The sequence below is a fragment of the Pan troglodytes genome, chromosome 9 (genome assembly GCF_028858775.2).
Source record: "Pan troglodytes isolate AG18354 chromosome 9, NHGRI_mPanTro3-v2.0_pri, whole genome shotgun sequence".
NCBI lineage: Eukaryota > Metazoa > Chordata > Mammalia > Primates > Hominidae > Pan > Pan troglodytes.
In genome coordinates this window covers 50,799,308-50,814,242 of record NC_072407.2, presented here as the reverse complement: position 1 = coordinate 50,814,242, position 14,935 = coordinate 50,799,308, and the positions used below count along the sequence as shown (strand labels likewise).

At 40.8% G+C, this 14,935-nt stretch overlaps 1 protein-coding gene across 6 annotated transcripts in view; it reads left to right on the top strand.

Annotated features, from left to right (window-relative positions):
• Positions 1 to 14,935, top strand: part of CKAP5 (cytoskeleton associated protein 5) — a 102,548-nt gene that overhangs the window by 49,835 nt on the left and 37,778 nt on the right. For all 6 annotated transcript variants that reach the window (XM_001165890.7, XM_009460332.3, XM_024347088.3 and 3 more), the window contains exons 13-18: positions 487 to 669; positions 5,671 to 5,784; positions 6,068 to 6,178; positions 7,476 to 7,568; positions 11,546 to 11,731; positions 12,849 to 12,943. In XM_001165890.7, coding sequence (XP_001165890.1) covers positions 487 to 669; positions 5,671 to 5,784; positions 6,068 to 6,178; positions 7,476 to 7,568; positions 11,546 to 11,731; positions 12,849 to 12,943 — 782 coding nt within the window. The remainder of the gene's footprint in view (positions 1 to 486; positions 670 to 5,670; positions 5,785 to 6,067; positions 6,179 to 7,475; positions 7,569 to 11,545; positions 11,732 to 12,848; positions 12,944 to 14,935) is intronic.

The window sequence follows — 14,935 nt, the reverse complement described above, 5'->3', positions numbered from 1 at the left end:
TAATATCTTACGTATGCCTATCTACTGCCAAAAAAGTGTAGATAATTTATCTTTGTTGAAAGGGAAATTTTTTCTCTGAAAAATTTTTTTTTTTTTTTGGCAATGAGTCTCACTCTGTCACCCAGGCTGGAGTGCAGTGGCACAATCTCAGCTTACTGCAACCTCTGCCTTCTGAGTTCAAATGATTTTCGTGCCTCAGCCTCCCAAGTAGCTGGGATTACAGGCGCCTGCCACCACGCCCAGCTAAACTTTTTTATTTTTAGTAGAGATGGGGTTTCACCATGTTGGCCAGGCTGGTCTCAAACCTCTGACCTCAAGTGATCCACCCATCTCGGCCTTCCAAAGTGCTGGGATTATAGGCGTGAGCCACCTTGCCTGGCCATTTATCTGAATTCGTATGTGTAGTTGTGGTTTAGAAATGTAATAACGTAGTGGTTGTGTTTCAAAGTTGGGCTTAATGATGTTCATCTCACTTTCATTCTCCAGATCAAAGAATGTTCAGAAAAGGTAGAACTGATACATGGTAAGAAAGCTGGACTAGCTGCTGATAAGAAGGAATTCAAACCTCTGCCTGGAAGGACTGCTGCTTCAGGGGCTGCAGGAGATAAGGACACAAAGGACATTTCCGCACCCAAACCAGGACCTCTAAAAAAGGCACCTGCTGCTAAGGTTAATAGATTATTTTAAAAATAGAAGTTAGTAAGGAAGGGTCTGAGTCTCGGGTTCATGGTTGTTCCTCTAAAATTATTTTGTTTGAGAAATGAATTCATTGGCCACATTAAAAATACAGCAGAAAATCTGTTAATGAAGATAGGATATTCCAGCAATAAATTCAGCTGTTTGGAGCTTTAATAGAGATAAAAATGGTGATGAAGGCACAGAAGTGTGTTTTGTCAATTTAACATAAAATTTACTATCTTAACTTTTTTTTTTTGAGATGGAGTCTCGCTCTGTTGCCCAGGCTGGAGTGCAGTGATGCAATCTTGGCTCACTGCAACCTCCGCCTCCCAGGTTCAAGTGATCCTCCTGCCTTAGCCCCCCAGTAGCTGGGATTACAGGCACGTGCCACCATGCCAGGCTAATTTTTGTATTTTTAGTAGAGATGGAGTTTTGCCATGTTGGCCAGGTTGGTCTTGAACTCCTGACCTCAGGTGATCCACCCGCCTTGGCCTCCCAAAGTGCTGAGATTACAGGCGTGAGCCACCGTGCCTGGTCTGTCTTAACTCTTTTTAATGTGCAGTTCATTAATATTAAGTATGTTTATAATGTTGTGCAGCATCACCACAATCCATTGCCGTAATGCTTTTCATGTTTTAACACTGAAACTCTATGAATCAATTAACTATCCTCCCATTCTCAGCTTCTTCCAGCCCCTTCTTTCTGTTTCTATGAATTTGACTACTTTGTTTTTATTTTCTATATTTTTTAGAGACAAGGTCTTGCTCTGTTGTCCAAGCTGGAGGGCAGTGGTGCGATTATAGCTCACTGCAACCTGGAACTCCCAGGCTCAAGTGATCCTCCTCACTCAGCCTCCCAAGTAGCTAGGATGACAGGGACTTGCCACCATACCCAGCTTATTTTTAAAAATTTTTTATAGAGGGCCTCGCTGTGTTGCCCAAGCTAGTCTTGAACTCCTGGCCTCAAGTGATCCTCCTGCCTTGGCCTCCCAAAGTGCTGAGGTTACAGGCATGAGCCACCAAGCCTGGCCTTGAGCATCTTTTCATGTGCAGGTGGCAATCTGTAGTTCTATAGTTCTTCTTTGAAAAAATATCTACTCAAGTTCTTTGCCCATTTTTGAATTGGGTTGTTTTGAGGCAAGGTCTCACTCTGTTCCCCAGGCTGGAGTGCAATGGCACAATCACAGCATACCTCCCAGGCTCAAGCAATCCTCCCACCTCAGCCTTTTGAGTAGCTGGGACCAGAAGCACGTGCCACCACACACAGCTGATTTTTTATTTTTTAATATTTTTGTAGAGACGGGTTTCACTGTGTTGCCCAGGCAGGTCTCAAACTCCTAGGCTCAATGAATCCTCCTGCCTCGGCCTCCCAAATTCCTAGGATCACAAACCTGAGCCACTGCCCCCAGGCTTATGATGCTTTTGCCCTCTATTTTGTTCTAAAGATTTTATAGTTTTAGGTCTTACATTTATGTCTTTATTTTGACTTTATTTTTATATACGGTGTCCAACTTCATTCTTTTTGCATGTGGATATTCAGTTTTCCCAGCACCATTTGTTGAATAGACTGTCCTTTCCCCATTAAACCGCCTTGGTACCCTTGTCAAAAATCATTTTACTGCATATGCAAGGGAGGAGTATTTTTTTGTTTGTTTTTTCTGAGGTGGAGTCTTGCACTGTCACCCAGGCTGGAGTGCAGTGGCACAATCTCGGCTCACTGCAACCTCCACCCCCTAGGTTCAAGCGATTCTCAGCCTCCTGAGTAGCTGGGTTTACAGGCACCTGCCACCATGCCCAGCTAATTTTTTCTATTTTTAGTAGAGATGGGGTTTTGCCGTGTTGGCCAAGCTGGTCTCGAACTCCTGACCTCAGTTGATCCACCTGCCTCAGCCCCTCAAAGTGCTGGAATTACAGGCATGAGCCACCGCGCCCAGCCAGGAGGAGTATATTTTAAAGGATCAGAAAGTATCATTAAATAATGAAATAAAATGTGGCAACACACTTAACATTAATAACTAATAATACCAGTTGGTCATTTTACTGATAATGCCGATGGATCACATCACTGAGTCTTCATGCCAGTCCAGGTGTTTACACCTTTGTACAGTGTAGAAGTGGGGCAAATGCCTAGTGGCAATTATGGCATTCTTTTAATGAGCATGTGTCCTGTGGACTCTCTTAAGAGTGAGAGTTATCTGCTGCAGATGCAAAAAGTTTAACTCTCCTTCCCCACGCCAGCCCCATCTTGAACCACTCAGCATGGAGTTAGGGGAAGAGAACTGATATTTAGTGAGCATCATTTTATGAAACACTTTGCCTTTATAATGTCATTTAATCACTGGAACAACTCTTGAGGTAGGTATTCATTATCCTTGTTTTTCCAAAAAACGAAACTAAGACTCGGTGAGTTTGTGTCCTACACATGCTCTGATATTTTTATTGTTGATTTGATTGTTTGTTTACTGTATCCCCACACCATATTGTAAGCTTTTAAAGGATAGAGATCTTGTCACTGCTTGATCCTCCATGCATAGAATAGTTTCTGGCATATAGTAGAAACCGGTATCTGTTTGTGGAATGCGTAGAGTGGCAGAGCTGGGATTTACCCTGAGTACCTCTAGTTACAGACTCTACTTTCTTTCACATTATGCTGTCTCCTTGGCATTCTAGAACAGGAAATCGGCAGCTATTTTCTCCTTTCTCACTAGTTCCTGTTTCTCTGGACAATTACCTGGACCCAAAACCTTAAAAGATGTGTCCAGATTTTCTTGCTGTAACCCACTTGCCTCTTACCTCTTTAAACCCTTCCATGTTCATGCTGGCTGACCTTCTCTTATTATGAGGAATTATCTTAAAAATTAAAATGCTGGGAGCAACCTCCTTCTATTCCCATTCTGAAAAAGATAAGTAAGACAATATCAGCAGCACGTGAGCCACTGAGCCAGCTATCATGTAGAATGATAATTCTGTCTTTTTTGTTTGGTTGGTTTTGTTGTTGTTGTTGTTTTTGTTTTTGTTTTTGTTTTTTGAGACAGAGTCTCCTTTTATCCCCCAAGCTGGAGTGCGGTGGCACGATTTCATCTCACTGCAACCTCTGCCTCCCTGGTTCAAGTGATTCTCCTGCCTCAGCCTCCCGAGTAGCTAGGATTAAAGGCACCTGCCACCATGCCTGGCTAATTTTTGTATTTTTAGTAGAGATGAGATTTCACCATGTTGTCCAGCCTGGTCTCAAATTCCTGACCTCAAATTATCTGCCTGCCTCAGACTCCCAAAGTGCTGGAATTACAGGTGTGAGCCACCATGCCCAGCCTCGATAAATCTGTCAATTAATAAATAAAAATTGATGTCTGTTAACAACAACAAAAAGAATAGTAGGAGATTTGTTATTTGAAGTATCTCTCCATATAGAGAATGCTATTACAGAGAAAGATCCAGAAGAGGTATCCTAGTTAATCAAAGAGTACAGAATTTTCCATTTTTAGGGTTAGAATGCAAATCCTTTTATGGGGTTATTACTGTGAACCAGCAAAACCATACTGTCGATATGACATGGTAAGTATTACAGGTTTCCATTTAGTTAAAAACTAGTATCCTTAGTTTTGCTAAATACAACTTACAATATTGGAATATATTCAAGATAACATTAGTTTCAGAACAGGTCTGGATGTTGAAGACTGATTTGGTCCTCTTTCATTTTATCTTTTCTTTTTAGGTTTGGGGCATTTCATAACAAATATCCAAAATAGGTAGAAGGAACAATGTGAATGGTGATGTGTGTTGCCATAATACAGTTATCATTTGCTGTGTACATTGTAATATACTACTTTCTTGTGACTTTTTCCCCCGTACATATTCTGCTTTTGTATCTTGGGACTTTTGAAAACTGGAGTGGAATGAATTTATTTATTTTGAGACAGGGTCTCACTCTGCCACCCAAGCCAGAGTATAGTGACATGATCATGGCTCACTGCAGCCTCAACTTCCTGGGCTCAAGCAGCCCTCCCACCTCAGCCTCCCAAGTAGCTGAGACTATAGGCATACACCAACACACCTGGCTAATTTTTTTGTATTTTTTGTAGAGATGGGGTTTTGCCATACTGCCCAGGCTGGTCTCAAACTGCTGGGCTCAAGGGATCCTTAGCCTCCCAGAGTGCTGGGATTACAGGTGTGAACTACTGTGCTCAGCTACTTGGGAAGCTGAGATGGGAGGGCTGCTGGAGATGGGAGGCTCGCTTAAGCCCAGGAGGTCAAGGCTATAGTGAGCCATGATCAGGCCACTGCACTCCAGCCTGGATGACAGAGCAAGACCCTGTCTCAGAAAACAAAAAAAAAAACACCAAATAAATGTAAAAAAAATAAAGGTATCAGGATGTCATTCTCAAATTAATTTGTAAATGTAGTATAATTTCAGGCCATCACTTCTGTTTCATTTATCTCATTAATTCTAAATTCAAGTTTTTAATATGGGGTCTACAGATTACCCCATGGGTGGTCTTCAGGGCTTCTGTCTGACCTGGAAACTGCTAAATTTTGTAGGTACAAAAAATGTTTATTTTAGGGTAATCCCTCATTTTAATCAAATTTTTAAGGGAGTGTGTGACTCAAAGTTTAAAAACCACTGTTTTAGGCCGGGTTCAGTGATACATGCTTGTAATCCCAGCACTTTGGGAGGCCAAGACAGGAGGATCTCTTGCAGCCAGGAATTCGAGACCAGCCTGGGCAACATGGCAAAATCCTGTCTCTACAAAAAAAAATTTTTTTAATTAGCCAGGCATGGTAGCACACGCCTGTGATCCCAGCTACACAGTAGGCTGAGGTGGGAAGGAAGATCCCTTGAGCCCAGGAGGTTGAACCTGTAGCAAGCCGAGCTTGTGCAGCTGCGTTCCAGGCTCGACAACAAAATGAGACACTGTCTCAAAAAAAATAAAAATAAAAAACTCCACTATTTTAAATCCTTAGGTGGTTTAATTTTTATTTTTTAAATTGTTTTTAGGCTGGCGGGCCACCAAAAAAGGGGAAACCAGCTGCACCAGGAGGCGCAGGGAATACTGGAACCAAGAACAAGAAAGGACTGGAGACTAAAGAAATAGTGGAGCCTGAGCTCTCGGTCAGTATTAACACACTGAGCCTGAAAATCATGAACCCTGCAAAGTGAGACCAATGAGAAGACTGGAGTTCTTTGCTGGGTTCTACAACATACAGTTAATTGATATTTTTTAGCTTATTGAAACTGCCTTGGACAATCTCCTTTATCAAAGTATAATAGAAGCCTCAGAAACTATAGCATACCTATGGGAGTATTCTTTTAGTTTTGGCTGGAGTATGTTTACGTTCTTGTCATCTGTTCCCTTAAGCAATTCCTAATTCTAATATGTTTTTGTATCTTACAGATAGAAGTATGTGAAGAAAAAGCTTCAGCTGTTCTTCCCCCTACCTGTATACAGCTTCTTGACAGCAGTAACTGGAAAGAAAGGCTGGCTTGTATGGAAGAGTTCCAGAAGGTAGTGCATAGGGAAGAATTGAGTGTGAAAGAAAATTAGATTATATGGAAGCAGTGAAATTGATGAATGAAGGATTTGTCCTAATTGCTGTGTTTTATAACCGGTGAACACGTTTTATGGCATTAAAGATGAGGTGGGACTTTTTATTTCTTGTAGCTGTGTAGTGTTTGCTATTTTTAAACATCAGTATTCTATGGCCTTTATAAGCTCATGACTTCATACTTAAGAAAATTAGATTCTTATTCTGAATTATAAGGCTTAGATTTTTTTTTATTTTTTGAGACGGAGTCTTGCTCTGTTGCCCAGGCTGGAGTACAGTGGTGCGATCTTGGCTCACTGCAAGCTCCACCTGCTGGGTTCACGCCATTCTCCTGCCTCAGCCTCCCAAGTAGCTGGGACTACAGGCGCCCACCACCACGCCTGGCTAATTTTTTGGATTTTTAGTACAGACGGGGTTTCACCATGTTAGCCAGGATGGTCTCTCCTGACCTCGTGATCTGCCTGCCTCAGCCTCCCAAAGTGCTGGGATTACAGGCATGAGTCACTGTGCCCGGCCCAGCCCAGCTTAGATTAATTTTTTAACTATGGTACTTGCTCATAAACTTCCTAGGCAAATAGGTCGCTCTACTTAAACCACCCCTCATCCAGTACTTTTTCTCCCCTTTATCATCATGATTCCTTGGTAGAATGGACATTATCCATTGGTATGAAAACCTCTCAAAAACCTGTGTTGTAAAGGAGCATGGCAGTTCATTTTGGCATATACCGGGTGATTCTAATGAGGAAGGGTAAGGAGAAACACTGCAAGAGCACTGTCACTTATGGCAGAAGCCTTCCAGTCCTGCGTCTGCTGCCCATTGGGTTTAGATCTGAGTTTGTGCATCTTTGATATTCAGTACTTTAGAACTTCGAATCTATTCTGCTTTGCTGTTTTTAGGAAAATCAAGGAAGAGAAAATACGTATAAGCAGTTTCTGCCACACACTAGGCAAATGAAAACTATTATTTTGCATGGAGCAAACTATTTGTGAATTCCTGAAATGTGAGATAAACGTTCAGTGACACTAATTTAACAGCCATATACCAAGCATCTAGCTTAAGAAATAAAGCATTATAGACATAAAAACACAAAGAAATAAAGCATAACAGCGGAAGCTATATAAGCTCCCTCAATAACCCTCCTCAGTTCTATTCCACTCCTTTCTTCAGAGGTAACCACTTACTTGACTTTGGTATTTACTCTTCCTTTGGAAGTAATCTTTAACCCTTAAACTCTTATTCTCTTATTTTACTTCAAGGCTGTTGAGCTAATGGACCGAACTGAAATGCCATGCCAGGCATTAGTGAGGATGCTAGCCAAGAAACCTGGATGGAAAGAAACTAATTTTCAGGTATTTTAAAATGTGAGATTTGATGTCTTTTATTGAAGTAATTTACATTACATCATCCTATGGAGTAATACAGCAGAATAGTTTTGGTAATGAATTTTTCTTTTTTTTTTTTTTTTTTTTTTGAGACGGAGCAATGGCACGACCTTGGCTCACCACAACCTCCACCTCCTGGGTTCAAGCAATTCTCCTGCCTCAGCCTCCCGAGTAGCTGGGATTACAGGCACCCGCTACCATGCCCGGCTAATTTTGTGTTTTTAATAGAGACGCGGTTTCTCTATGTTGGTCAGGCTGGTCTCGAACTCCTGACCTCAGGTGATCCGCCCGCCTTGGCCTCCCAAAATGCTGGGATTACAGGCGTGAGCCACCGCGCCCAGCTTGGTAATGATTTTTAATGAACAATGGGGTGTGTGCATTTTGATTGAACACATAACTACAGTTGACTCTTGAACAATGTGGTGATTAGGGGTACTACCCCTTGTGCAGTTGAAACTTCACATATAACTCTGGACTCCCCAAGAACTTAACTACTAATAGCCTACTGTTGCCAGAAGCCCTACTGATAACATAGTCAGTTAACATATTTTGTATGTTACATGTATTGTATATTGTATTCTTACAATAAAGTAAGCTAGAGAAAAAATGTGATTAAGAAAATCCTAAGGAAGAGAAAACATATTTACTATTTATTAAGTGGCAGTGGATCATCATAAAGGTCTTCAATTCCCATCATCTTCATGTTGAATAGGCTGAAGGAGGAGAAAGAGTAAGAAAAGGGGTTTGTCTTGCTGTTTCAGGAGTGGCAGAGGCAGAAGAAAATTCATGCATAAGTGGATCTTTGCAGTTCAAACCCATGTTGTTCAAGGGTCAGCTGTATAACTTTATATAATTAGGAATTTATATGTGTATAAATATGTAAATATGTATACATCGATATATAATTTGTATAATTTAGATATATGCATTTTTTTCTTCTCATTTTTAGGCCTAGAAGCCTCCTTATCCAATCTTTACATATTCAAGGGAGAAATAAACAGTGAGATAGCTTTTTTATTTGATAGGATAAAAAATAAGTGCAGTCCTTAAATTGCCAGTGAAAATTTACCACATAATCAATTGTATAGCCCCATTAACTGATAATAGAGCTGAAATTTAGCAGTACCAAGTTATTAGTCTAAAGGGTGGGTATAAAGGGAAGTATAGGAAAGTGCTGCAGGAAGGAAAATGAGAAAAAGTTTCCTTCTCTTTTTCTAGATGTACATACAATAGACCTCATGCTAAACAAACTTGAAATGTATCAGGTTTATTATTGGCATCCTGCTAGTCTCTTTTTGGTTTCTCTTCTGCTGCCACCTCTTGTTTTCCGTCTAGGATGTTTAGCTCCCTCATACACTATGTGTCCCTTACATTGTGTTACATAGCACCTTATTCGTATAGGCCAGCTCCACAAAGTCTAAATATTCTAAAAGATTCTTGAGGTGCCCTCTTCCTCTCACACCACCTTCTTTTTTTTTTTGAGAAAGGGCTTCACTCAGTTGTCCGGGCTGGAGTGTGGTGGTGCAAACGTGGCTCACTGCAGTGTTGACATCTTAGGCTCCAGAGATCCTCCCACTTCAGCCTCCCAAGTAGTCGGGACCACAGGCGTGCATCACTACACCTTGCTAATTTTTTTCTCAAATTCATAGACAGTATGAAGTGTAATCTCATTGTGATTTTGATTTTCAGCCACCAAAGACTCTCTCCTTGGTTAACTTAATGACCAACTAATGACTGGAGAGATTTTCTTAAATGCCTTGAACCAATATGATCTGTCTCCCACCCTCTGCCAAGGGGGAAGGTGTGTATGTTTGTGTGTGTGTGCGCGCTGGGTCATGCCAGAGATACTCAGGCACTTTACAGCTTTACCCTGGAATTCACTTTTTAAGCAAGGTCTTGAAGGTCAGTCAGAGATTAGGGCCCTTTTCAGTCTTTCCTGGGCATACACATAACCTTGAATATTCGCATGACCTTCTAGATTCTCAAAGTCCTCTGTGGATATCTTATTCCCTAGGTCCTTTTATGTTTTTGACCAAGCTGGGTTCCCCCAGCTGGTATTATGGACTTACACAGTTCTGATGTTAGATGTTAAACAGTTGCCACTCATTGTTTTCGTTGTTTTCAACAAAATCCCTGGGGATAGGGCTTTTCCCACTGAGCTAGCCAGAGTCCAGTCAAATAACAGGACCTTCAAATGGAGCTTTTCTAGGAAGCTGCCAGACAAGACAGTACTTTGGGTCAAAACTTTTTGAGAAGGTCCAAACCTGAGCTGTCCCCCTACCTGCCAGTGGCTGCACAGCTCTAGGTTTTCATAGTTGCCATGGTTACAAGACTTCAGGTTTTGAAGGCTACTGTGGAGCTGGAAGAAAAGGGGAGCAAGGCAAGTTAAATCACCAGAAACCTCACTGTCCTTACTGAAATTCAGCATCCTTTCTTTAAATGGTTCTTGTATTGTTACAAGCCTTATTTAATTTTCAGAGTTGTGAGATAAGTTGATTTGGATAGTTTTTGCCAGTGTTCTTTGTTGCTTTTGAGGAAGATCAGTTTTTCAGAGGTATTGACTCCACAATTGCAGAAGTCCCACCCAAGATAATTACATTTCTTTGGTTTGTTTTTTGGTTTGGGATTTTTTTTTTTTTTTTTTTTTTTTTCACATGCCTGCTATGTCAAATTTTGGGGGTGTGAGACAAAGTCTCACTCTCTTGCCCAGGCTAGATAGTGCAGTGGTGTCAACATGTCTCTCTGCAGCTTCAGCCTCCTGGGTTCAAGTGATCCTCCCACCTCAGCCTCCCAAGTAGCTGGGACTACAGGCGAGGGCCACCATACCCAACTAATTTTTGTACTTGTTGTAGAGCTGGGGTCCCTCCATATTGACCAGGCTGGTCTTGAACTCCTGGACTCAAGCATTCCTCTTGCCTCAACCTACCAAAGTGCTGGGATTACAGGCATGAGCCAGGCGATAATTGCATTTTAAAAGAGGGTGTTTGTGTGGCTGGGCACAGTGGCTCACGCCTGTAATCCCAGCACTTGGGGAGGCTGAGGTGAGATCCACTTGAGGTCAGGAGATCGAGACCAGCCCGGCCAACATGGTGAAACCTCATCTCTACTAAAAATACAAAAATGAGCCAAGCGTGGTGGCGGGTGCCTGTAAGTAATCCCAGCTACTTGGGAGGCTGAGGCATGAGAATCGCTTGAACCCAGGAGGCAGAGGTTGCAGTAAGCTGATATCTCACCACTGCACTCCAGCCTGGGTGACAGAACAAGATTCTGTCAAATAAATACATAAATAAATGGGGGTATTTGTCACCTAAATTAATCTGTGTAATAGGATTTCTAGTGGCTTAACAAAAAAAGTTAAAATATTCACACAGTACAAAGAAAAATATTTATGAGCAAAGGGGTCCTTAATCCCATAGGTCTGCCATCACAATAATATCTTTAAATTATTTTCCACAGATCTTTTTATTCTTTTACTTAAAAGCCAACAAGTTCTCTAAAATCTCTGACGTTCTATGTTGTATGTGTGTATAAGAGGGTTGTAGTGTTTTTGTAGGCAGCCCTAGTAGTAATTCTCAGTTATGTAGTCAGTATAGTAATTTGTTGTGTATTTTAGGATGTGTGTTCAGTACTAAATGCAAATAATCTTAAGAGGAGGAAAATTTAAAAATCAGATTTTTCAATTAATAAACTTTCTGTGCAATATTACTTGTTAGTATTTTGGAACACTGAGTAGCTTTTTTTCCCTCTCTTCACTGTCAGTTAAGTAATTGGTAACAATTAAAGGATACAAATTATTTTGCATATTTGTTTAAAATCCTGATTTTACTTTAGTTGTGTTTCCAGCTGTCCCTAACCATGTCATATCTGTTACATGCTGTTAATACAAGTAAATAAATAAATGTCCTTGGCTCGCTCTTAACTTTATGATACTTATCCTTGTTCAGGTGATGCAAATGAAGCTTCATATAGTTGCTTTGATTGCCCAGAAGGGAAATTTTTCCAAAACGTCGGCTCAGGTTGTATTAGATGGCCTTGTGGACAAGATTGGAGATGTGAAATGTGGGAACAATGCAAAAGAAGCTATGACAGCAATAGCCGAAGCCTGTATGTTACCATGGACTGCTGAACAGGTTAGTGACACAGAACTCTTATTCCTCCAGTTTTCCCAATTTTTTCCCCAAACTTTAAGCTTACTAATTAAACATTAGTTTTTATCTTCTCAAGTAAAATCTTTTTTGATACTGCATTTTTTTTGAGATGGAGTTTCACTCTGTCGCCCAGGCTGGAATGCAGTGGTGCAATCTTGGCTCACTGCAACCCTCCTGGGTTCAAGTGATTCTCCTGCTTCAGCCTCCCGCATAGCTGGGATTACAGGCACCTGCCACCACGCCTGCCTAATTTTTGAATTTTAATAGAGACGGGATTTCGCCATGTTGGCCAGGCTGGTCTCAAACTCCTGACCTCAGGTGATCTGCCTGCCTCGGCCTCCAAAGTGCTGGGATTACAGGTGTGAGCCACCATGCCCGGCCCTTTGATACTGCATTTTTATTTTTACCTTAAAAAATACTCTATTGCCTAGTGATGAAAATTTATCTTAGTCAAAAATATTCGGTCAGACACAGAGGCTCACACCTGCAATCCCAGCACTTTGGGAGGCCGAGGCGGGAGGATGACTTGAGGCCAGGAGTTTGAGAGCAGCCTGGCCAACATGGTGAAACCCCGTCTCTACCAAAAATACAAAAGTTAGCCAGGCGTGGTGGTGCACACCTGTAATGCTAGCTACTAGGGAGGCTGAGGCAGGAGAATCACTTGAACCCGGGAGACAGACATGGCAGTGAGCCGAGATCACGCCACTGTACTCCAGCCTGGGCAACAGAGTGAGACTGTCTCAAAACAAATAAACAAAAAATTCTATAGAAGGTGAAAGCCCACGAGCTTGAGGCTGCAATGATTGATGATTGTGCCACTGTACTCCTGGGTGACAGAGCAAGACCCTGTCTCTAAAAAAAAAAAAATACATTATAATGCAGAGTAATTGCTGCAAAGCTATAAATAGTCCAGAATGCCTTTAGTCCTACTATCATTTCACCTCATTTTCTTGTGTAGGTTCACTCTTGTTCCTAAGGCATTCTTGCAGTTGTTTTAGCGTCAGAAAACTATGTTTAATGCACATTTGCCTTAATGTCGTGCTGTATTTCTATAAGAAATACAAGATAAAACACAGATCTGTTGTTTTTCCCGTTTCAGGTTGTGTCAATGGCTTTCTCACAAAAGAATCCCAAAAATCAGTCAGAAACTCTGAATTGGCTATCAAATGCCATAAAAGAATTTGGTTTTTCTGGGTAAGTCAGAACGAAATCAAGTGGAAAATAGTTAAATGTTCTGTCAGTCTCTAAGTCGTGATTTGTCATAGCTATTGCTGTTTATTTCTGAAGAGTGAGAGCTAGATTGTCTCATTTATATAAAAGAAAATTACCTTTGTTCTCAAAGGTCTGTATTGGCTTGTGTTCCTGCTTTTTGATATTCACTGAAAGAGTTCTCTACGTTATTTTTCCTTAAGCATTAATAGCTGTCCCACAGAAAATCTAGTTCCAAGAATTTCTAGTCAAATACATTAGGAAATTTCTGTATATAATTACATTTGTTTAAAGACCTATAGTATGCCTTGGCGAATTAAATGCTGTCAGAAATCCTGCAATAGAAGAGCTTGTTTAACTTTGTTTAACCCACTGTTCCCAAACTTATTTGCTTATAGAGCACGGTTGTTTATTTAAAACAAAACTTTATACAGTTTACTTTATCCCAGGTACTTCTAAAAAGCACTTTCTAAATCATAATTCATTTGATTTAATCATCATAACAACTAAGTGAGGTATTATATTATCCCTATCTTATAGATGAGGACTAAGGCACAGAAAGTTTAAGTAATTTGGGCCCATCATAGTTAGGAAAGTGGCAAAACCAAGATTTTAATCCAGGCATTCTGGTTTGGAGAAAGAATGATGTAGCTGCTATACTATGTTACCTTTCTCTGTGCCATGCTACATTTTGCAACATGCCTGTTAATATTTTGTAAAAAGGTATTTTGAGTTCTACTGATTGAAAAAACACTACTCTAGAAGTTACTCAAATAACAAAGAACGGTTTGTTATGTTATTATCTGTGGTGTTCGCCCATAGTTGAGGGTATTGTTATAATTCCTCTTAATTGTATAGTCTTTGATATAACACAAATCTCTTGGCATGTCACTTATAAAAGCCATATATTTTCCTCTTTTTTGTTATGATCTTTCATTTATTCATTTATTAAACAATTACATATTGGCCACTACAATGTTCCAATTGTTTGTTCCAGTCCTTCAGAATACATCATGAATGAAATTAAATTTCTGTTTCATGGGAGTTACATTTGAGTAAAGAAAGATAGGTAATAAACAGTTAAAAATATATATAGAGAGAGAGAGAGAGACAGAGACAGAGAGGCAGGCAGGCCGGGCGCGGTGGCTCATGCTTGTAATCCCAGAACTTTGGGAGGCTGAGGTGTGCAGATTACCTGAGGTCAGGAGTTCGAGACCAGCCTGACCAACATGGAGAAACCCTGCTTCTACTAAAAATACAAAATTAGCTGGGTGTGGTGGTGCACGCCTGTAATCCCAGCTACTCAGGAGGCTGAGGCAGGAGAATCGCTTGCACCCAGGAGGCAGAGGTTGCAGTGAGCCAAGATCATGCCATTGCTCTCCAGCCTCGGCAACAAGAACAAAACTCCATCTCAAAAAATATATATCTATTTTTTTTTTACATATATATGTTTATGTAAAGCAGGATGAGGGGTTAAATGGAATAATGTGGTATAGTTTAGATGGTGGTGTTTTCTATATAGTAGTTGAAGAGTTCTTCCTGAAAAAATGACATTTGAGTAGAGACCAGGACATGAGAGAGCAAGCTGTGATAATCAGAGAGGAGCATTCTAGACCAAGGGAAGAGCAAATGCCAAAAGCTCTGTGGTAGGAGTACATGTGATGTATTTAAAATAGCAAGGAGTGTATTTTCTTCAGAATGTAGCTGTAGGACAATGAGTGAGGGGGTAGGAAGTGGTAGGAGATAAAGCTAGAGAAAGAATAGGGGCCAGGTCATGTGGGGCCTCAACATTTTGAATAAGTTGGGAAGGCATTAGGGGCTTTTGAGGAGAAGAGTAACGGGTTCATATTCTGACTGTTGTCAGAGAAGACAGAGAGGAGATCAAAGACAGGAAGACGAATTAGTAGGCTATTGGAATAATCCTGTCGAGAAATTCTGGTGGCTTGGACATAGATTGTAGAAGTGGAAGTGTTATAA